Source organism: Salvelinus alpinus, chromosome 7 (genome assembly GCF_045679555.1).
Source record: "Salvelinus alpinus chromosome 7, SLU_Salpinus.1, whole genome shotgun sequence".
Classification (NCBI taxonomy): domain Eukaryota; kingdom Metazoa; phylum Chordata; class Actinopteri; order Salmoniformes; family Salmonidae; genus Salvelinus; species Salvelinus alpinus.
This window is the reverse complement of record NC_092092.1, coordinates 9,300,110-9,323,636: the sequence shown is the minus strand read 5'-3', so window position 1 is coordinate 9,323,636 and position 23,527 is coordinate 9,300,110. Positions and strand designations below refer to the sequence as shown.

The following is a 23,527-nucleotide window of genomic DNA, read 5'->3' as shown; positions in this document are numbered from 1 at the left end:
GCACGCACACACACACACACGCACCCGCTCATTGTAGATTAGGCAGCTGTTTCTACAGATAAGCAAGAGAATGGAGATGAGCTAGAGAACAACAGGTTCTCTCCCCTTCTCTCCTCTCCCCTTTTCTCATCTCCCCTTCTCTCCCATTGTCTCCTCTCCCCTTCTCTCCTCTCCCCTTTTCTCCTCTCCCTTTCTCTCCCATTTTTTCCTCTCCTCTCCCCTTCTCTCTCTCCTCTCCCCTACTCTCCTCTCTCCTTCTCTCCTCTCCCCTGCTCACCCCTTCTATCCTCTCCTCTCTCCCCTTCTCTCCTTTCCTCTTGTCTCTCTCCCCTGCTCTCCTCTCCCCTGCTCTCCTCTCCCCTTCTCTCCTCTCCACTCTCCACCCCCATCTCACAACAGGTGTCATTTCCTTTATAGGTCAACCTCAATTATCCCCGTCTCCCCGTCTGACAACATGACATGTCATCCCCTTCTCTCCTCCCCATGCTCTCCTCCCCCTGCTCTCCTCTCCCCTTCTCTTGCTTTCTCCTCTCCCCTTCTCTCCTCTCCCTGGTCTCATTTCCTCTTCTCTCCTCTCCCCTTCTCTCCTCTCCCTGGTCTCATCTCCTCTCCCCTTCTCTCCCCTTCTCTCCTCTCCCTGGTCTCCTCTCCCCTTCTCTCTTCTTCTCTCATCTTCTCTCCACTTATCTCCTCTTCTCTCCCATTCTCTCCTGTCCTCTCCTTTCCCCTGCCCTCCTCCCCCTGCTCTCATTTCCCCTTCTCTCCTCTCCATCCCACATCCACTCTACTTCATCCACTCCCATCCCAACATCTCACAACAGGTGTCATTTCCTTCCACCCATCTTATTATTAGGTCAACCTCACTCTTCCCCTCTCCTCTCTTCTTCCCCCTCTGACAACATGTCATCCTCATCTCTCCTTTTCCCTTAATCCAGTAATCCGTCCTTCTCCTCCTCTCCCCCTCCTCCTCTCCATCCCTACTTCTCTAAAGCAACCTCAGGGTTTTTGTGCTCAGTACAGTGTGTGTAACGGCTGCCGACAGTGTGTGTGTGTGTGTGTGCGCTCAGCATCCCTCCGCTCATCTAGTCGCCCACTCTCACTGCGCTCTGCGCTCTGCATTCACCTCCTCAACCCCCCAAGCACATCATCCTTTATATCTCTCTCTCTCTCTCTCTCTCTCTCTCTCTCTCTCTCTCTCTCTCTCTCTCTCTCTCTCTCTCTCTCTCTCTCTCTCTCTCTCTCTCTCTCTCTCTCTCTCTCTCTCTCTCTCTCTCTCTCTCGCTCTTTCTCTTTCTCTTTCTCTCTCTCGCTCTCTGTCTCTCTCTTTTCCTCTCCCTCCCCCCTCTCTATCTTTTCCTCCCCCCCTCTCTCTCTTTCTCTCAGTCCCTGCTCCCTTTAATGTGCTCCTTTCTGTGTGTGTGTGTGTGTGTGGGTGTGTTTGTGTGCTGTGCGCGGGTTTGTGTGTGCAGCTGAAGCGGGATGCGCTTGCTTACACAGAGCTGCGTTGAACAGGTGCTCAGTACTTTCAGCCCAGAGAGGAATACTGAGACAAGCTCCAGAGTAGGAACCAGAAAGGGGCTACGCTGCGCTGAAACTAACCCAGGACAATACGCCACTCTGGGGATACACTTGTCCTGAGAGAGACCCTTGGAGAATAAAGTTCTGGAACTGGGTTTACTTTTCTTGACATAATGTGGACATAGAGCTCTATAAAGGGTCTACACTGGCCAGGGAGCTACCCAGGACTGAATAATCTGCCCTTCTCCGCAGGCTTTCTTGGAAGTTCCAGAACAGGATGTACTAACATTGATTTAGAAGTCTGGATGTGCTCCAGAGAGGGACTCAGTGTGACAGACAGCCAGGAGAGAGCTTCCGATCTGGGCTACGCTTACCTGAGTGACTCCTGGCACTCCTTAGAGCTCAGAGAGAAATACCTACTGTACTTTCCTCTCTTTTTCTGTGTGATAGAGAGACAGTGAGGGATTTACCTTTTGCTTCTCATCTTAACATCTCCCCTCAAGGATACCATTCAGGACTGACCTCCCTCTCTCTCCTCTCCTACTCTCCTACCTCCCCTCTCCTCTTCTCTTCCTCTCTTTTCCCCGTCTCCTCTGTCAGGTGGGAGAGTAAGCTATCTCGCCTGGCTCAGAGGTTGAACCAGAGACCGGGGGATGCTTTGATAAAGGACTTCAGACTGCTGTTCTACACGGGCACCTCACCACGCACCTCTCACAGCCTGGGCAGGTAAGGAAGGAGCCAACACGCACGCACACACACACACACACACACACACACACACACACACACACACACACACACACACACACAAACACACGCAGGTGAATACACACATACACTAACGCACAGATGTACAGACACACACGCAAAGATGCATAGGCACATGCACACACACAAATATGCAGATGTGCACACACGTACACACACACACAAATGATACACTGTATCTGTATCAGTATGCGTATGTGTGGGTGTGGGGTCAGTATGTGTCTGCTGTGCTGCCTGCTGATAAGTGATGTGTTGAACTTGGTGGGTGAGAGATGCAGGCTAGATAAACACTGGCTGGTAGGCAGATAGTGTATGTTAGGTACTGTATGACTGCTGCTGATGCATTCCTGTCTGTTAGAAGGGATAGACTGTTACTTTTTTGGTTTCGCACAAACAGTATTGATTGAAGCTGGAGTTGTCCTTATCCCTTCTGTCTCTCTCTCTCCGTGTCTCTCTCTCCCTTTTCTCTCTCTCTCCATCTCTCTCTCCCTCTGTCTCTCTCCCTCTGTCTCTCTCTCTCTCTCTCTCTCTTTCCGACCTTCTTCAGTAACATATTAGTCGACTTGACTCATGTTGCTGTTTCTGTATTTTCTCTCTTTATCTTTGTGTTCCTGTCTTTCTCCGTTTCTCTCTTCACTCTCTATCTCCCCCCTTTCTTTCTTTCTCTCTCTCTCTCTCTCTCTCTCTCTCTCTCTCTCTCTCTCTCTCTCTCTCTCTCTCTCTCTCTCTCTCTCTCTCTCTCTCTCTCTCTCTCTCTCTCTCTCCGTCTCTGTCTCTGACTCTCTTTCTCTTTGTCCTTTGTATGTGTATGTGTTGCAGTAGACTGTTGTTGGTACTGAGACTAGTACATGTCTGCCTGTTGCTACGCCATCTAGTTCTGTAGGCACTTTACTTAGCGATGTTCTGCTCAGATGTTTTATTTGAGGCGGAATCAGCGTCGTGTTTTTTTCTTTGTGGGAGTGATTGAATAATGATGTCGCAGCAGCAACAGCTGAACACAACGTGTTGAAGCATTAACACACCCCCTCGGGAACACACAGTACCTCACCACATCTATCACTCTCTGGCCGTATCCCAATACCCGTACTTGCATTGTAAATAGTAGCCTGATTGGCTATGTGAAAAAATATATATTTTATAGTATGGGACATTTCCAAAATTGAGTATGCTTTAAATGCCAGGATGCCATGTTCATTTAGTCTTTTCATCTAGTACAATTCCCTGCACACTGTTGAGGAAGAGAATCGTCTTCTCAGACCCACGTGTGTTTGACAGCAGCTGGTAATCAGAATAGGGGACGGGCTCTACCAAAATGAACAAATGGCGGGAAACAATCCAATTGCAGATTAGTATGTTGACATTTCTTGCGTACTGCATACATTTTTACTGAACAGTACATTTGAAATAGTATGTAGTATGATTAGCTAGTTCAAATATAAAGTTGATTACGTTTTACATTTTTCTCTTCTATCTGCTGCTTTGTAGTTACTGTACCTCTCTTCTATCTGCTGCTTTGTAGTTACTATACCTCTCTTCTATCTGCTGCTTTGTAGTTACTATACCTCTCTTCTATCTGCTGCTTTGTAGAGCTAGAGGTAGAGTAGAGGTAGAGTAGAGGTAGAGTAGAGGTAGGGTAGGGTAGAGGTAGGGTAGAGGTAGAGTAGAGGTAGAGTAGAGGTAGGGTAGAGGTAGGGTAGAGGTAGGGTAGGGTAGAAGTAGGGTAGAGGTAGAGTAGAGGTAGGGTAGAGGTAGAGGTAGGGGTAGAGGTAGGGTAGGGGTAGAAGTAGGGTAGAGGTAGGGTAGAGGTAGAGGTAGGGTAGAGGTAGGGTAGAGTAGAGGTAGAGGTAGAGGTAGGGTAGGGGTAGAAGTAGGGTAGAGGTAGGGTAGAGGTAGAGTAGAGGTAGAGGTAGGGGTAGAAGTAGGGTAGAGGTAGGGTAGAGGTAGAGGTAGGGTAGAGGTAGAGTAGAGGTAGAGTAGAGGTAGAGTAGAGGTAGGGTAGAGGTAGGGTAGAGTAGAGGTAGGGGTAGAGGTAGAGTTGAGGTAGGGTAGAGTTAGGAGTAGAGGTAGGGTAGAGGTAGGGTAGAGATAGAATAAAGGTATAGGTAGAGTAGAGGTAGAGTAGTGTTAGAGGTAGAATAGAGGTAGATTAGAGGTAGAATTAAGGTAGAGTAGAGGTAGAGGTAGATTAAAGGTAGAATAGAGGTAGAGGTAGAATAGAGGTAGAATAGAGGTAGATTAAAGGTAGAATAGAGGTAGATTAAAGGTAGAATAGAGGTAGATTAAAGGTAGAATAGAGGTAGAGGTAGAATAGAGGTAGATTAAAGGTAGAATAGAGGTAGATTAAAGGTAGAATAGAGGTAGAATAGAGGTAGATTAAAGGTAGAGGTAGATGTGAAGGTCTACTCAGTGTGATGTACATCACTGATTCCCTGTTCCAGCGTCCTCTCAATAGATAAATGGAGTGATGACACAAACGTTCAATTCACACTTCTGGAAGGACAGAGGTGTATATTCTGTGTTCGTTGTGAGTATGCAAGAGTACTTTTTTTCGCCTCTTAGTGGACACACGCGCGCGCGCACGCGCACAGACACGCACGCACGCACACACACACACACACACACACACACACACACACACACACACACACACACACACACACACACACACACACACACACACACACACACACACACACACACACACACACACACACATGCAAGCACACACTCTGTTTAATTCCTGTCTCTTTAGTCTCTGGTGTAATATGTGGTGATATTTCAGGATATTCAGGCTTGCCAATAAGGACCTTCACTTGCTCACTTAAACTTGTTGTCAGCCAATTAATCAATCAATCAGTCAATTAGTTAGTCTCGCTTTATTCAATAGATAGTGCTGAGTGAATAACCAACATTTTGGTTATTTTCCATTTTTTAAACAACTAATTCAACAACAAAAAGCTTATTTCTCTCAAATGTTGTGAACAAATTTGTTAAAATCCTTGTTCGTGAGCATTTCACCTTTGTCAAGATAATCCATCCACCTGATAAGTGCGGCATATCAAGAAGCTGATTAAACAGCATGATTATTACACAGGTGCACCTTGTGCTGACGACAATAAAAGGTCACTCTAAAATGTGCAGTTTCGTCACACAACACAATGCCACAGATGTCTCATGTTTTGAAGGAGCGTGCAATTGGAATACTGACTACAGGAATGTCCACCAGAATTGTTATTGGAGAATTGAATGTTAATTTCCCTACTATAATCCCCCTCCAACGTAATTTAAGAGAATATCGCAGTATGTTCAACGTGCCTCAACCGCAGACCACGTGTAACCACGCCAGCCCCTCCACATCCGGCTTCTTCACCTGAGGGACCATCTGAGACCAGCCATCCGGACAGCTGATGAAACTGAGGAGTATTTTTGTCAGTAATAGTCCTTTTGTAGGGGAAAAAACTAATTCTCAATGTGAAATCCATAGATTAGGCCATAATACATTTATTTCAATTGATTGATTTCCTTATATCAACTGTAACTCAGTAAAATCGTTGAAATTGTAGCATGTTGCGTTTATATTTTTGTTCAGTTTAGTTTAAAGAACGACTAAAATAGTTTTGTCAGCTCTATAGAGATGAGATGATGACTTGGAATTAGATAATAGTCATCAAATAAAACTAATTTAATATACACAACAACTGAACATAATTGGCCCAGCGTCATCCGGGTTAGTGGAGGGTTTGGCCGGGTGGGGTGGGGGGGGGGGCTTTACTTGTCTCATCGTGCTCTAACAATTTGTTATAGCAGGCCGGGCGCCTGCAGGCTGACCTCGGTCGTCAGTTGAACGGTGTTACCTCCGACGCGGGAAAAAAATGGGGTAAAATACAGATTTTTAAAAAATATATTAATTAAATAATTGGTCTGCCTGTGTAAATGCAGCCTTTCTATTGTAGAAGTGAAGCATGTTTGTATTCAAGCATCACATCCCTCTGTGGTTATGTAAAATATCATTCTGTTTTGACAGAGGAAAGATAAGAATGTGACTGGTTGTCTGGACTCCCTCTAGCCTGGCTTCTGTAACAGTGAAGAGATAACAAATAGAGGAACACTAGAATGTTCCTTTTTCATGAATGGCTGCTGAAGAGCGCTCCACATAGTGGCTGAAGGGTGCTCCACATACCTGCTGAAGAGCGCTCCACATACCTGCTGAAGAGCGCTCCACATACCTGCTGAAGAGCGCTCCACCTACCTGCTGAAGAGCGCTCCACATACCTGCTGAAGAGCGCTCCACATACCTGCTGAAGAGCGCTCCACATACCTGCTGAAGAGCGCTCCACATACCTGCTGAAGAGCGCTCCACATACCTGCTGAAGGGCGCTCCACATACCTGCTGAAGAGCGCTCCACATACCTGCTGAAGAGCGCTCCACATACCTGCTGAAGAGCGCTCCACATACCTGCTGAAGAGCGCTCCACATACCTGCTGAAGAGCGCTCCACATAGTGACTGAAGAGCGCTCCACATACCTGCTGAAGAGCGCTCCACATACCTGCTGAAGGGCGCTCCACATACCTGCTGAAGAGCGCTCCACATACCTGCTGAAGAGCGCTCCACATACCTGCTGAAGGGCGCTCCACATACCTGCTGAAGAGCGCTCCACATACCTGACTGAAGAGCGCTCCACATACCTGCTGAAGGGCGCTCCACATACCTGCTGAAGAGCGCTCCACATACCTGCTGAAGAGCGCTCCACATACCTGTGAGAGCGCTCCACATCCTGCTGAAGGGCGCTCCACATACCTGCTGAAGAGCGCTCCACATATGCTGAAGAGCGCTCCACATACCTGCTGAAGGGCGCTCCACATACCTGCTGAAGAGCGCTCCACATACCTGCTGAAGAGCGCTCCACATACCTGTTGAAGAGCGCTCCACATACCTGCTGAAGGGCGCTCCACATACCTGCTGAAGAGCGCTCCACATACCTGCTGAAGAGCGCTCCACATACCTGCTGAAGAGCGCTCCACATACCTGTTGAAGAGCGCTCCACATACCTGCTGAAGAGCGCTCCACATACCTGCTGAAGAGCGCTCCACATACCTGCTGAAGAGCGCTCCACATACCTGCTGAAGAGCGCTCCACATACCTGCTGAAGGGCGCTCCACATACCTGCTGAAGGGCGCTCCACATACCTGCTGAAGAGCGCTCCACATACCTGCTGAAGGGCGCTTCACATACCTGCTGAAGGGCGCTCCACATACCTGCTGAAGGGCGCTCCACATACCTGCTGAAGAGCGCTCCACATACCTGCTGAAGAGCGCTCCACATACCTGCTGAAGGGCGCTCCACATAGTGGCTGAAGAGCGCTCCACATACCTGCTGAAGAGCGCTCCACATAGTGACTGAAGAGCGCTCCACATACCTGCTGAAGGGCGCTCCACATAGTGGCTGAAGAGCGCTCCACATACCTGCTGAAGAGCGCTCCACATAGTGACTGAAGAGCGCTCCACATACCTGCTGAAGAGCGCTCCACATACCTGCTGAAGGGCGCTCCACATACCTGCTGAAGAGCGCTCCACATAGTGGCTGAAGAGCGCTCCACATACCTGCTGAAGAGCGCTCCACATTCCTGCTGAAGGGCGCTCCACATACCTGCTGAAGAGCGCTCCACATAGTGACTGAAGAGCGCTCCACATACCTGCTGAAGGGCGCTCCACATAGTGGCTGAAGAGCGCTCCACATACCTGCTGAAGAGCGCTCCACATTCCTGCTGAAGGGCGCTCCACATACCTGCTGAAGAGCGCTCCACATACCTGCTGAAGGGCGCTCCACATACCTGCTGAAGAGCGCTCCACATACCTGCTGAAGAGCGCTCCACATAGTGACTGAAGAGCGCTCCACATACCTGCTGAAGAGCGCTCCACATACCTGCTGAAGGGCGCTCCACATACCTGCTGAAGAGCGCTCCACATAGTGGCTGAAGAGCGCTCCACATACCTGCTGAAGAGCGCTCCACATTCCTGCTGAAGGGCGCTCCACATACCTGCTGAAGAGCGCTCCACATACCTGCTGAAGGGCGCTCCACATACCTGCTGAAGAGCGCTCCACATAGTGGCTGAAGAGCGCTCCACATACCTGCTGAAGAGCGCTCCACATACCTGCTGAAGAGCGCTCCACATACCTGCTGAAGAGCGCTCCACATACCTGCTGAAGAGCGCTCCACATACCTGCTGAAGGGCGCTCCACATACCTGCTGAAGAGCGCTCCACATAGTGGCTGAAGGGCGCTCCACATACCTGCTGAAGAGCGCTCCACATACCTGCTGAAGAGCGCTCCACATACCTGCTGAAGGGCGCTCCACATACCTGCTGAAGGGCGCTCCACATACCTGCTGAAGAGCGCTCCACATAGTGGCTGAAGAGCGCTCCACATAGTGACTGAAGAGCGCTCCACATACCTGCTGAAGGGCGCTCCACACAGTGGCTGAAGGGCGCTCCACATACCTGCTGAAGAGCGCTCCACATACCTGCTGAAGAGCGCTCCACATACCTGCTGAAGGGCGCTCCACATACCTGCTGAAGGGCGCTCCACATACCTGCTGAAGAGCGCTCCACATACCTGCTGAAGAGCGCTCCACATACCTGCTGAAGGGCGCTCCACATACCTGCTGAAGGGCGCTCCACATAGTGACTGAAGAGCGCTCCACATACCTGCTGAAGGGCGCTCCACATAGTGGCTGAAGAGCGCTCCACATACCTGCTGAAGAGCGCTCCACATAGTGGCTGAAGAGCGCTCCACATACCTGCTGAAGAGCGCTCCACATAGTGGCTGAAGAGCGCTCCACATACCTGCTGAAGAGAGCTCCACATAGTGACTGAAGAGCGCTCCACATACCTGCTGAAGAGCGCTCCACATACCTGCTGAAGGGCGCTCCACATACCTGCTGAAGAGCGCTCCACATACCTGCTGAAGGGCGCTCCACATACCTGCTGAAGAGCGCTCCACATAGTGGCTGAAGAGCGCTCCACATACCTGCTGAAGAGCGCTCCACATACCTGCTGAAGGGCGCTCCACATACCTGCTGAAGAGCGCTCCACATAGTGGCTGAAGAGCGCTCCACATACCTGCTGAAGGGCGCTCCACATACCTGCTGAAGAGCGCTCCACATACCTGCTGAAGAGCGCTCCACATACCTGCTGAAGAGCGCTCCACATAGTGACTGAAGAGCGCTCCACATACCTGCTGAAGAGCGCTCCACATACCTGCTGAAGGGCGCTCCACATACCTGCTGAAGAGCGCTCCACATACCTGCTGAAGAGCGCTCCACATAGTGGCTGAAGAGCGCTCCACATACCTGCTGAAGGGCGCTCCACATACCTGTTGAAGAGCGCTCCACATAGTGGCTGAAGGGCGCTCCACATACCTGCTGAAGAGCGCTCCACATACCTGCTGAAGAGCGCTCCACATACCTGCTGAAGAGCGCTCCACATACCTGCTGAAGGGCGCTCCACATACCTGCTGAAGGGCGCTCCACATACCTGCTGAATGGCGCTCCACATACCTGCTGAAGGGTGCTCCACATACCTGCTGAAGAGCGCTCCACATACCTGCTGAAGGGCACTCCACATAATGGCTGAAGGGCGCTCCACATACCTGCTGAAGGGCGCTCCACATACCTGCTGAAGAGCGCTCCACATACCTGCTGAAGGGCGCTCCACATACCTGCTGAAGGGCGCTCCACATACCTGCTGAAGAGCGCTCCACATACCTGCTGAAGAGCGCTCCACATACCTGCTGAAGAGCGCTCCACATACCTGCTGAAGGGCGCTCCACATAATGGCTGAAGGGCGCTCCACATACCTGCTGAAGGGCGCTCCACATACCTGCTGAAGGGCGCTCCACATACCTGCTGAAGAGCGCTCCACATACCTGCTGAAGAGCGCTCCACATACCTGCTGAAGGGCGCTCTACATACCTGCTGAAGAGCGCTCCACATACCTGCTGAAGGGCGCTCCACATACCTGCTGAAGGGCGCTCCACATACCTGCTGAAGAGCGCTCCACATACCTGCTGAAGAGCGCTCCACATACCTGCTGAAGAGCGCTCCACATACCTGCTGAAGGGCGCTCCACATAATGGCTGAAGGGCGCTCCACATACCTGCTGAAGGGCGCTCCACATACCTGCTGAAGGGCGCTCCACATACCTGCTGAAGAGCGCTCCACATACCTGCTGAAGAGCGCTCCACATACCTGCTGAAGGGCGCTCTACATACCTGCTGAAGAGCGCTCCACATACCTGCTGAAGAGCGCTCCACATACCTGCTGAAGGGCGCTCCACATACCTGCTGAAGAGCGCTCCACATACCTGCTGAAGAGCGCTCCACATACCTGCTGAAGGGCGCTCCACATACCTGCTGAAGAGCGCTCCACATACCTGCTGAAGAGCGCTCCACATACCTGCTGAAGAGCGCTCCACATACCTGCTGAAGGGCGCTCCACATAATTGCTGAAGGGCGCTCCACATACCTGCTGAAGAGCGCTCCACATACCTGCTGAAGAGCGCTCCACATACCTGCTGAAGAGCGCTCCACATACCTGCTGAAGGGCGCTCCACATACCTGCTGAAGAGCGCTCCACATAGTGACTGAAGAGCGCTCCACATACCTGCTGAAGAGCGCTCCACATACCTGCTGAAGAGCGCTCCACATACCTGCTGAAGGGCGCTCCACATACCTGCTGAAGAGCGCTCCACATAACTGAGCTCTTCACTTCTCTCTCACAGCTGAGTGGAGCTTCGCTTTTGCACCAGCATAGATGAACTTGGCAACCAAATAATCGCTATTGAATCAAATAAACAAAATTAGGACAAATTATCAGAATCACCTTCATTTGCCAAGTTCGTTTACATAGTCAGAATTTGACTTGGTGATATGGTGCTGCTAGTAATAGACAACATTTGGAGACAGAATACAGACTGAGGAATTTATCACCAGCCGTGCACTGTAGTTGTTGGTATTTGTTGTTGTGATGACAAGTTGCATCCTGTAAATGACTTATAATATTTCTACATTATGACACCTTACGTAAGGTGTTAACAAATGTTTTTCTTCAGAATCCAATTCAACTAAAATCTTTCTACACATGATTGTGCTGTGATGATTCTATGGTAGAAAACCCATTTCTGTGTTATTATTTCACCACTGTAAAAAAAAAAATCCACCTTTATTTAATGTTTCATGTCCCAGTGTGTACCTCTTTGTCTCTCCTGTCTCTCTTGTCATTTCCCTGAGCGCCAGATTAAATCTGTGCAGCCGATGGGGAAATTAATTTAACGGAGCCTGTGGGTCAACAGTAATTTTTCCAACCGGGCAGAAGTGAGCGAAGCAATCATTTATGGCTGGTCTATCTAGCTGGCCAGAAGGCTTGAGTAATGGTTATTTGGTGTGTTTCTTGGAAATATGATGTGAGGATCATTAGAGATTGTTCAGCCATTGCTCTGTCAATACGTTCCTGGAATTAGCAGCCGTTCCATGGCCCAAATCATCCATGTTAGCGTATCATTCAGAGAGAGACTCAGAAATGAACCCTTTTCACCTTTCACTAATACATCTGTCAGTAAGACTCTTCCACTGTCATGGATCTGTTACTCATTAATGTTGTACTGTCTCCGTATTTATCACATGTATAACTGGGTAGAAATGTTCTCAAAGAATTTTGATTATGCACATTTAAATGACGTTTTCCTTCACAGTCCGATGAAGAAAACTAAAATGCATACGTGTGTGTTTTTTTTGTTGTCCTTGAGGACATGAAAAAATAATATAGATGTTTTAACTTGCCCCAGATATGAAGAGCGCCTTGGTATTTTTCTAATATATTTTCCTCCCTCCCTCCTTTAGGAACTTCTGTTCCGTCAGAACCTTCTATTACAAGTGCAGAACCTGAAACTCATCCATTTTCAAACTCATCAGTTTGTACTGTCTTTATTGTCGGCCGTTGTATTGTGTAATTGGGTAGAAATGTTACTGTCCTCAACAGAAATTGCTCTTGCACATTCAAATAACTTTTTCCTCTCCCTCCCTCCCTTCTCTCCTTCCCTCCTTCAGGAACTATTCTGTCGGCATGACTCAACAGATGCAGAACCTGCAGCTGTCCCATACCAGGAAGTGCTCGGGAGGCCCTGCCTCCCCCAGCGCCGCCAAGCGCCTCTACAGGAACCTATCAGAGAAGCTGAAAGGAGGCCACTCCTCCTTCGAGGACGCCTACTTCTTTGGCCGCGGAGAACGCCACGGTCATCACAAGGGCTCGGTGAGTTGTGTGTCCATGCGTGCATGCCATGTTTGTGTGTTTGTTTTCACATCCAAGACATTTTCAGAAAGTTTAAGCTCATTTACTGAATTTCTATACATTTTTAAAGCTATTTGGAGAACAGCAAAAACAAGCATGAGGGACCTCACCCTTTATCACATTTGTTGCTGTGGCTTCATTCACCTCAGTCCATCTACAAACACATAGTTATACAATTAGCCACTACACAGTAACTCACATCAACTCAGCACTGGGATATAAAACTATAATTTAATACGTACAGAGGGATCAGTTGGCAGAAAAAGTATTTTAATAAAAAAGTAAACAAATACTTTTTTTTGCTTTACAGAACTTTGTTGTTATGCCATGTTCATATGATATCTGAGTGAGAGTGACTAACAAGATAAATGGGGGCCCCCTGGAGGTCAGGGCCCCTGGGCATGTGTCCTGCGTGCTCGGTCGGTAATTCAGCCATGATTACTACAAGTTTAGATAGCTGGCTGGATTAACTAGACTCGTATACCAATGTAAAAAATGTGAGCTGAAATGGGCTAATTGAGAGACATATAACAAGAGGAACACTGCTGATGCATTACAAAGTTAAGTTTTGTAAGTTTTGTAAGTTCAAACTTTCCACAATTCTATCTCTCAACAGTAAGTGTGTGTGTGTGTGTGTGTGTGTGTGTGTGTGTGTGTGTGTGTGTGTGTGTGTGTGTGTGTGTGTGTGTGTGTGTGTGTGTGTGTGTGTGTGTGTGTGTGTGTGTGTGTGTGTGTGTGTGTGTGTGTGTGTGTGTGTGTGTGTGTGTGTGTGTGTGTGTGTGTGTGTGTGTGTGTGTGTGTGTGTGTGTGTTAGAGAGATTTCAGTGTGTTCTCACACTGATGTGTCTCAGTCTGATGACATGTCCCACCTGGTTACATCTCACATACAGCTGGTTGTTTACTCATCATTGAAGCTAGATGCTGTAGCTGATGAAAATGCCACGCCCGTTTGGGATATTACAACAACAAAGAAGTTACTACAAACAAAAAAAACATATTTTTTTGTATCTCTGACATCATCACACGCCAGATAGAACAGAATAATATTCACTGCTGGGTTTTGAACCACGCTGCCTGGCGCTCCGTTTTGTCAACAAAACCAAAACAAAGGCGCTGGGGAGAACAGTGGCATTGTTTCCCCTAATTCGGATTCCATCTTTAAATGTTACCGCTTCAGCCCTTTCACTGCAATGCTACCTCCTTCTCTTCACCTCTCGTCTCTCACGTTCCTTTGTGTCTCTCTCTTTCCACTGGTCGTGTTGCAGTTGGTTTCTAAATGTCACTGCAATGCTACCTCCTTTTCTTCACCTCTCGTCTCTCACGTTCCTTTGTGTCTCTCTCTCTCCACTGGTCGTGTTGCAGTTGGTTTCTAAATGTCACTGCTTTTTGGACAGAATGTTCTTACAGGCTTTTCGTTACACACACACAAGCACACTTGTCATTAGTCCTCCAGGCGTATGTATTTCCATCACACTGAACAATAACCTAGCATTGGCTTAATCACACTCCAATTGATCTGATGTTAACCCACACACACGTTCCGTTCCACCGACACGCTACAATGATAATTGAATGTGAAATGAGTCATATGATATTGATTGAGCCAATCGATCAGAGAGTGTAGGTTTTTTATTCTGGGTGTTGGATCGTGTCAGTGTTCTCTCACTGTGACAGATAGACAGAACTGTCCCCATGTAATAATCATACATCTGGCATCTGCTTTTATCCAAAGCCACTTAGTCATGCATGCATAAATGTTTTACGTATGGTTGATCCTGGGAATCGAACCCACTATTCTGGCATTGCAAGTGCCATGCTCTACCAACTGAGTTACAGAGGACCACCTCTCCTCTCTATGGTCCATCAATCACTCCACTTTGTTGCTTTGTCTGCCCTTGGTTTGGTTAAAGCTTCATTTGTCTATCAGTATAGCTCAGAGCCTATGACTTTCTGGAGCTGTGGGTGAGTGCTGTTGATGACGACAACAATGGGGATTGTCTCCTGACCCCTGTGTGTGTGTCCCCCTCCAGAACATCCAGGGTAGTGAGTGTCTGTTTGAGGCGGTGGAGCAGCAGGATGTAGATGCTGTCCAGATCCTTCTCTACCAGTACACAGCTGAGGAGCTGGCCCTCAACACACCCAACAGCCAAGGGTTAACACCGCTAGACGTGGCCATCATGACCAACAACACCCCCATAGCCAAACTACTGCTGAAGGCCGGCAGCAAGGAGAGCCCTCACTGTGAGTATTTATTAACCTCTTTTTAACTAGGCAAGTTAGTTAAGAACAAATTCTTATTTTCAATAACAGCATAGGAACAGTTAACAGTGGGTTAACTGCCTTGTTCGGGGGTAGAACGACAGATTTTTACCTTGTCAGCTCGGGGATTCGATCTTGCAACCTTTCGGTTACTAGTCCAACACTCTAACCACTAGGCCACCCCGTATACACTACGTAGGGCTCACACACTAAGTAGGGTATACTAAGTAAACACTATGGAGGGTGCAATGCGAGTACACACTAAGTAATGCAACCCAGCATTGAAACCGTTACTTAAAAATACAGGAACCTTGTTCAAGCGTTTTCTTCTCTGAAGCAGTTCCTGCTTAGCCTGGCTGGCGACCCAGCTGGTACCCAGTGAGGGAGAGCTGTGACCCGCTAGTCTGGACTACGTGTGTTGCTATAATATTCACCCAGAAATTGAGAGATTTTTTTATTGGTATACTTCGGTAAGAGGGAGGCAGTGTTTTTCTTCCCAGCTCTATTTTCTATTCAATACTACTTTAGTATACTACTACTTTAGTGTAATACTACTTTAGTGTAATACTACTTTAGTGTACTACTACTTTAGTGTAATACTACTTTAGTGTAATACTACTTTAGTATACTACTACTTTAGTGTAATCCTACTTTAGTCTACTACTACTTTAGTATACTACTACTTTAGTGTATTACTACTTTAGTGTATTACTACTTTAGTGTACTACTACTTTAGTGTAATACTACTTTAGTGTACTACTACTTTAGTGTATTACTACTTTAGTGTACTACTACTTTAGTGTAATACTACTTTAGTGTACTACTACTTTAGTGTATTACTACTTTAGTGTAATACTACTTTAGTGTAATACTACTTTAGTATAATACTACTTTAGTATAATACTACTTTAGTTTACTACTACTTTAGTGTATTACTACTTTAGTGTAATACTACTTTAGTGTACTACTACTATAGTGTAATATTACTTTAGTGTACTACTACTTTAGTGTAATACTACTTTAGTGTAATACTACTTTAGTGTATTACTACTGTGCCTTTAGTACTTGAGGTAACCCTAGAGACCGGGGTACACTAGACCTCCCACCCCTCCTCTCTTGAGGTGTCCCTCATGTGTAGAATACAATACAGAATGAGTGGTAGTGCTGTGGTGTGGGTTAGATCTAGACAGGGGCAGTGTTTGTATCTGCGACCCAGCCACGCTCTCACCTTACTGAGCTTGTATAAGCTCCTTCACTCCCTCCCTCCTCCACTTCCAGCCATCTCTCCATCCATCCCTCCTTCACCTCTCCTAGACAGGTGGTTCTTACCTGGAAAGGAAAGCACCTCACAAGCCTTCAGTTTGTGTATGTGTGTGTGTGCGTGTGTGTGTGTGCGAGTGCGTCTGCTCCGCTCCATGTTAGTGACACGTCTAACTGAGGTGAAGCAGTGGCCACTTCAGAGTCTAACTAACCAAGTCTAGAGGGGCAGCCGCACATCCCCTAACCCTATCCCAGGCCAGAGGGGCCACCAGGGCCACCGGGCCTCCCCACCTCCCCACTGAAAAGCACTGACAAAGTTTGACATTTAATGGTTTAACTTTTCCAATGATGCATGTAATGCCCTGCCAATTATACCTAAGTGATTTATTGTCCTCCGGGGCTGAGAGCGGAGAAAGTGGAGTGTTTTTATAAACACACACGCTCACACAGAACACACAGCAGGCACACACACACACCTCTTACTGTGGTACAAACCGATCCCTGTAAACAAACAGAGGGGTAAGCGCGTTTCTGTTTGTCCTCCTGGGGCTTAATGCTTCAAGTGCCAGGGTCTGACAGACCAGGTATGGAGAGGGTTGGCTGGGTTGGGGTGGAGGGGTGGGGTGGGGGGTCTGACAGACCAGGTATGGAGAGGGTTGCCTGGGTTGGGGTGGAGGGGTGGGGTGGGGGGTCTGACAGACCAGGTATGGAGAGGGTTGGCTGGGTTGGGGTGGAGGGGTGGGGGGTCTGACTAACATACTGGGTCAGAGCGATCACTCCAGATTCAAGTCGAAATTTGACGTTGTTGCAGGTCACAAGGACATTTGGGAGACGGCGTCAAAACCATCGACTAGGGGCAAAAAAAATAAAACTCTTAAACCTGTGCCGGGAGCCGGGATTGAAGCCACCTGCGGTCTATGGAGTGGGAGCGCACTGCTTAGACCACTGCACCAGTCATCCACAATGAGGTAGCAAGGTTCATTAACCCAAACCGTAATCCTTCATTTAACCAATCGGAATTAGAAGTATACCTAAAAGTTGTTTCTGTATCCCAAACATGAACCTTTAACTTAACCCAGTCGGAATGAATGCCTTAACTTAACTGTAGAGCTGTTTTTGTGTGCCTAATACGCCTAAAACATCTGTGCCTAAATGAAGGATGTTGCCACTAGGGGCAATGGTGAGCACCGTTAGGCTTGGATATTGCTAAGATGTTGTGGACGGGGGTGGTAAATGGGCGTAATCTGCGAGCTCTGGCCCCGAGGATGGCGTGTTCAATCTCAATGATTGGCACTTGTTTTTGCAACGTTGACATTTGGAGAAACTTCCAAATTTGACGTTTGGAGAAACGTGGAAAAACATGTAATTCTGCAGTGATACTGTGAGGGCTTGATGGGCGTGGTAGCCCAACCATGGAGCGGGTTGGAGGGTAATTAACGAGTCCCGCCAGGGGACTTTATTTAGGCCCACCGCTCTTCATCCCGCCGTAGAACTGACCTGCCGGCAGACAGGCCAGACAATGGGCCAGTGTGTGAGCTTGTGTGCGTGTGTTCATGCGTGTGCGTGTGTGGCTGGATGGACAGCTCTGCATGTTAATTTATAGCCCCATCAATTAACCACAGCCTGCGTCAGGCCTGTCACTCCTGAAGAAGCAGGAAATTGCACCTCGACAAGGCTAATACGGCTGCCACTCTTTTCCACTGCAGACCAGACTCAGGATGTGTCCCAAATGGCACCCTATTCCCTACCTGGTCCCTATTGTTCCTGGTCAAAAGTAGTGCACTTCATAGACGTAGTGCGCCATTTACAACGTAGCTTCAGACTTAGCTCAGACCCCCAGGTAACGAGATGGAAGGATGGAGGGATCACTGGGCTGTTTACTTACTCTGTCGTCCTCTCTCTTTGTCACTCATCATCCCTCCACCCTCACTCCATCCCTCCACCTTCACTCATCATCCCTCCACCCTCACTCCATCCCTCCACCCTCACTCCATCCCTCCACCCTCACTCCATCCCTCCCTCCCCAGGGGGCAGGGGCACGGTGAGAGGACCGTGAAAGAGGGTCTTCTTCTACAGACATGTTTATTTGTTTATGTTGCTGTCATGGTCAATGACGAGAGAGAGAGAGAGAGAGAGAGAGAGAGAGAGAGAGAGAGAGAGAGAGAGAGAGAGAGAGAGAGAGAGAGAGAGAGAGAGAGAGAGAGAGAGAGAGAGAGAGAGATGAAGAGAGAGAGAGAGATGAAGAGAGAGAGAGAGAGGAAGAGAGAGAGAGAGATGAAGAGAGAGAGAGAGAGGAAGAGAGAGACAGAGAGAGAGAGAAAGAGAGAGACAGAGAGGAAGAGAGAGAGAGAGGAAGAAAGAGACAGAGAGAGAGAGAAAGAGAGAGACAGAGAGAGAGAGAAAGAGAGAGACAGAGAGAGAGAGAAAGAGAGAGACAGAGAGGAAGAGAGAGAGAGAGAAGAGGAAGAGAGAGAGAGAGTCTCTTTCTTCCTCTCTCTCTCTTTCTCTCTGTCTCTCTCTTTCTCTCTCTCTCTCTCTCTCTCTCTCTCTCTCTCTCTCTTTCTTCCTCTCTCTCTCTCTCTGTGTCTCTTTCTTCCTCTCTCTCTCTCTCTTTCTCTCTGTCTCTCTCTTTCTCTCTCTCTCTCTCTCTCTCTCTCTCTGTCTCTTTCTTCCTCTCTCTCTCTCTTCCTCTCTCTCTCTCTCTCTCTCTCTTCCTCTCTCTCTCTGTCTCTCTCTTCCTCTTCTCTCTCTTCTCTCTCTCTCTCTCTGTCTCTCTCTTCCTCCCTCTCTCTTTCTCTCTGTGGTCTGAATACTCTCCGAATGCACTGTAATATGATACATTACAACTGTATATCTGACATGGTACTTGTCTTCTTTTTAAAGCCCATAACCATGTGTGTGAGGTGTATACTTTTGTTTCAAAGTACAGTTTTTTAAGACTACCAAGAAACAACTATGTGTGACCCTGATTTAGCCCACTGCAGTAAAACCTTGCCTGTGAAAAGGAAAATCTTCCTGTCCTGCAAATGCCAATTTACCCAACCCGCACCGAAATATCTAAATGCTTTTGTATCCCTTTAGGCTCGCTCCAGTGTAGGGTGAAGGGCTGTTTATAAGGCAGATGTAAACAGCAGGAAATGACAGATGTTCAGTGGTTTAAACGCGCCGGTTGGAGCGCCATAAGGGGACTACAGCTAGTTTTTATAAATATATATATTTTTTACCACAGAGTCGAGATGAGCCGTATATTCCGCCATTGCGAGCTAGCTAGCTAGAATTGATTTTGGGCATCAATATGGCGGCCACTCTGGCTGAGAACATTCATGACAGTGGTGTGACACGACAGAGAGATGTAGGTGCAACCTATGTCTGTCTGTGTTCTAGTCCTTCTAGAGTGGTGAGGGCAGGAGAACTACAATGGTACGTCTAGAACTTGTCTGTTTTGTGTCTGTGTTCTAGTTGTCAGTGTGGAGAGTCGCGAGGCCCATCTTGGCAGCCTGGTCATCGAGGCAGAGAGGAGGGCAGGGGAGCTGGCTGCCCAGGCCCAGAGAGACGGCCTCAGCCTGGAGGCCTGTGACAAGGACAAGCAGCTCCGAGCCTGGGAGTGGAGGTGCAAGCTCTACAAACGCATGACAACTGGCTTCCAGCATGCACGTGAGTATGCTGGGATCGTGTGTGTTTCTGGAGGGGGGAGGCTGTGTGTGTGTGTGTGTGTGTGTGTGTGTGTGTGTGTGTGTGTGTGTGTGTGTGTGTGTGTGTGTGTGTGTGTGTGTGTGTGTGTGTGTGTGTGTGTGTGTGTGTGTGTGTGTGTGTGTGTGTGTGTGTGTGTGTGTGTGTGTGTGTGTGGGTGGTTGTGTGTGTGGGTGTGTTTTCATTCTTTCTAGTCAGGGACTGGTTTAGACCTGGGACACCAGGTGGGTGCAATTAATTATCAGGTAGAACAGAAAAGCAGGAGGCTCCGGATCTCGTAGGGTCAGAGTTGAATACCTCTGGCTTAAGTAAACGCCATGGTGGAAGAGTTTGCTGAAGTGTTTCTGAAAACATACACCTTTATTCTTTAGAACTGTAGTAAACGTGTTGTTCTTGTTGTTTGTGTTGTTTTATTGGTGTTTTGGTACTTCAGGCTGCCGCTCTTTGTGTGGTTGTCCTGCATTTCCATTCCAGACCATGACAGAGTACCCGAGGACTTGGCTTGTTCAAGGACTACCCACGGTGTTCCATTCAATCTAGTGTAGTATATTGACTTCACAGTGGCAGTATTGAAAGTGACCTGGTATTGGGTTACTTTGGTGCTCTTCATTGTGGACTATCTATTTTCTAGATCTAGTTCCGTTTTTTTGAAGAGAACAACCTGATTGTAAGAGTGAACCCAACAACCCCAACACGTCTTTAGAACGCACACACACACCTGGGAGGTGTCTGGTCTGACATTGTGTCTATATCAAAGTAAATCTGAGTGAGGTTATTATGGCTGGCAGGTGGTCCAGACTTCACAGTTACCCTATTCCCTTTATAGCGCACTACTTTGGACAAGGGTGCTATTTGGGACACTGTTACAAACAGGCTGCAGGAAACGGCCAGGATGAATGTTGAGAGAATAGAGGGGAGAGTTTAGAGGGGAGAGTTTAGAGGGGAGAGTTTAGAGGGGACAGTTTAGAGGGGAGAGTTTAGAGGGGAGAGTTTAGAGGGGAGAGTTTAGAGGGGACAGTTTAGAGGGGAGAGTTTAGAGAGGATATAATAGAGGGGAGAGTTTAGAGGGGTGAGAATAGAGGGGAGAGTTTAGAGGGGAGAGTTTAGAGGGGAGAGTTTAGAGGGGAGAGAATAGAGGGGAGAGAATAGAGGGGTGAGTTTAGAGGGGAGAGTTTAGAGAGGATATAATAGAGGGGAGAGTTTAGAGGGGAGAGAATAGAGGGGAGAGAATAGAGGGGAGGGTTTAGAGGGGAGAGTTTAGAGGGGAGAGTTTAGAGAGGATATAATAGAGGGGAGAGTTTAGAGGGGAGAGTTTAGACTGGCCCCACCTTGAAGCCTGGTTCCTCTCAACCAGGTACAGCCAGAAGAGGACTGTCCCCACCTTGAAGCCTGGTTCCTCTCAACCAGGTACAGCCAGAAGAGGACTGGCCCCACCCTGAAGCCTGGTTCCTCTCAACCAGGTACAGCCAGAAGAGGACTGGCCCCACCTTGAAGCCTGGTTCCTCTCAACCAGTACAGCCAGAAGAGGACTGGCCCCACCTTGAAGCCTGGTTCCTCTCAACCAGGTACAGCCAGAAGAGGACTGGCCCCACCCTGAAGCCTGGTTCCTCTCAACCAGGTACAGCCAGAAGAGGACTGGCCCCACCTTGAAGCCTGGTTCCTCTCAACCAGGTACAGCCAGAAGAGGACTGGCCCCACCTTGAAGCCTGGTTCGTCTCAACCAGGTACAGCCAGAAGAGGACTGGCCCCACCTTGAAGCCTGGTTCCTCTCAACCAGGTACAGCCAGAAGAGGACTGACCCCACCTTGAAGCCTGGTTCCTCTCAACCAGGTACAGCCAGAAGAGGACTGGCCCCACCTTGAAGCCTGGTTCCTCTCAACCAGGTACAGCCAGAAGAGGACTGACCCCACCTTGAAGCCTGGTTCGTCTCAACCAGGTACAGCCAGAAGAAGACTGACCCCACCTTGAAGCCTGGTTCCTCTCAACCAGGTACAGCCAGAAGAGGACTGGCCCCACCTTGAAGCCTGGTTCCTCTCAACCAGGTACAGCCAGAAGAGGACTGGCCCCACCTTGAAGCCTGGTTCCTCTCAACCAGGTACAGCCAGAAGAGGACTGACCCCACCTTGAAGCCTGGTTCCTCTCAACCAGGTACAGCCAGAAGAGGACTGGCCCCACCTTGAAGCCTGGTTCCTCTCAACCAGGTACAGCCAGAAGAAGACTGGCCCCACCTTGAAGCCTGGTTCCTCTCTAGGTTTCTTCCTAGGTTCCTGCCTTTCTAGGGACTTTTTTCCTAGCCACTCTTTCTGCTTTTGCATTGCTTGTTGTTTGGGGTTTGAGGCTGCACTTCTGTAAAGCACTTTGTGACAACTTTTAAAGGGCTTTCTAAAATGTGATGTGATTTGATTTTGATTTGTAGGTGTGCCAGAGCCCCCGTCTGCAGTGCGTCTCAGTGTAACCAGTAGCTCCTCTCTCACGGTCACGTTCCAGGAGCCCCGCTGCCTCAACTCTGCTGTGGTCACCAAGCACAGAGGTACACACACACACACATAGACACACACACACAGACACACACACATTAAAGGAGCAGCAATGTAGAAAGGAAACTAAATGGGTAGGAACAAATAAATTATTGTTCCCTTAATTTGTTACTTTCTGCCTCTATTGTATCTCTCTCTCTGTCTCTCCTTCTCTCTTATCTCTCTCTGTCTCTCTCTCTCTGTCTCTCCTTCTCTCTTATCTGTTTCTGTCTCTCTCTCTCAATTCAATTTAAATTGAAGGTATTTCTCCCTCTGTCTCTCTCTCTCTCTCTCTCTCTCTCTCTCTCTCTCTCTCTCTCTCTCTCTCTCTCTCTCTCTCTCTCTCTCTCTCTCTCTCTCTCTCTCTCTCTCTCTCTCTCTCTCTCTCTCTCTCTCTCTCTCTCTCTCTCTCTCTCTCTCTCTCTCTCTCTCTCTCTCTCTCTCTCTCTCTGTGTCTCTCTCTATCTCTGTCTATGTTTCCCATGACAATAAAGCCCTTAAATTGAAATGGAATTGAATTGAGAGCGACAGAGAGAAAGAGAGAGAGAGAGAGAGAGAGAGAGAGAGAGAGAGAGAGAGAGAGAGAGAGAGAGAGAGAGAGAGAGAGAGGGAGAGGGAGGGAGAGAGAGGGAGAGGGAGAGGGAGAGAGATGGACAGAGAGAGAGAGGGAGAGAGAAAGCGAGGGACACCACACGCCTCAAGGCATTAGTAGTCCAATGAGAAGGTTAATAGTGTAATACACAGCACCAGGGGTCCTATTGATTTATTATAAGGAGAGAGGACACATACACGCACACACACACACACACACACACACGCACGCACGCACGCACGCACGCACGCACACACACATACAGCCTGTGGTGTTAATGTCTGTGAGTATTTGTAATGTTGTGTGTGTGTGTGTGTGTGTGTGTGTGTGTGTGTGTGTGTGTGTGTGTGTGTGTGTGTGTGCGTGCGTGCGTGCGTGCGTGCGTGCGTGCGTGCGTGCGTGCGTGCGTGCGTGCGTGCGTGCGTGCGTGCCTGCGTGCGTGCGTGCGTGTGTGTGTTATTACAGTGGAGTGGAGCTGTCTAAAGGACTTTTCTATGCTGGCTGGAGACATGGTGTTGGAAAACCTACAGACACTCAAGTGTACCATCAACGGCCTTACCATGGTAAGTAATGAAGTAAC

General features: G+C 48.5%; 1 protein-coding gene across 1 annotated transcript in view; it reads left to right on the top strand.

Annotated features, from left to right (window-relative positions):
* The first annotated feature begins 1,353 nt into the window (after window positions 1–1,353).
* Window positions 1,354–23,527, top strand: part of LOC139580283 (ankyrin repeat and fibronectin type-III domain-containing protein 1-like) — a 58,639-nt gene continuing 36,465 nt past the window's right edge. The window contains exons 1-7 of the mRNA XM_071408829.1: window positions 1,354–1,975; window positions 2,119–2,244; window positions 12,390–12,591; window positions 14,661–14,871; window positions 19,609–19,803; window positions 22,256–22,369; window positions 23,413–23,510. Coding sequence (XP_071264930.1) covers window positions 1,824–1,975; window positions 2,119–2,244; window positions 12,390–12,591; window positions 14,661–14,871; window positions 19,609–19,803; window positions 22,256–22,369; window positions 23,413–23,510 — 1,098 coding nt within the window. The 5' untranslated portion in view covers window positions 1,354–1,823. The remainder of the gene's footprint in view (window positions 1,976–2,118; window positions 2,245–12,389; window positions 12,592–14,660; window positions 14,872–19,608; window positions 19,804–22,255; window positions 22,370–23,412; window positions 23,511–23,527) is intronic.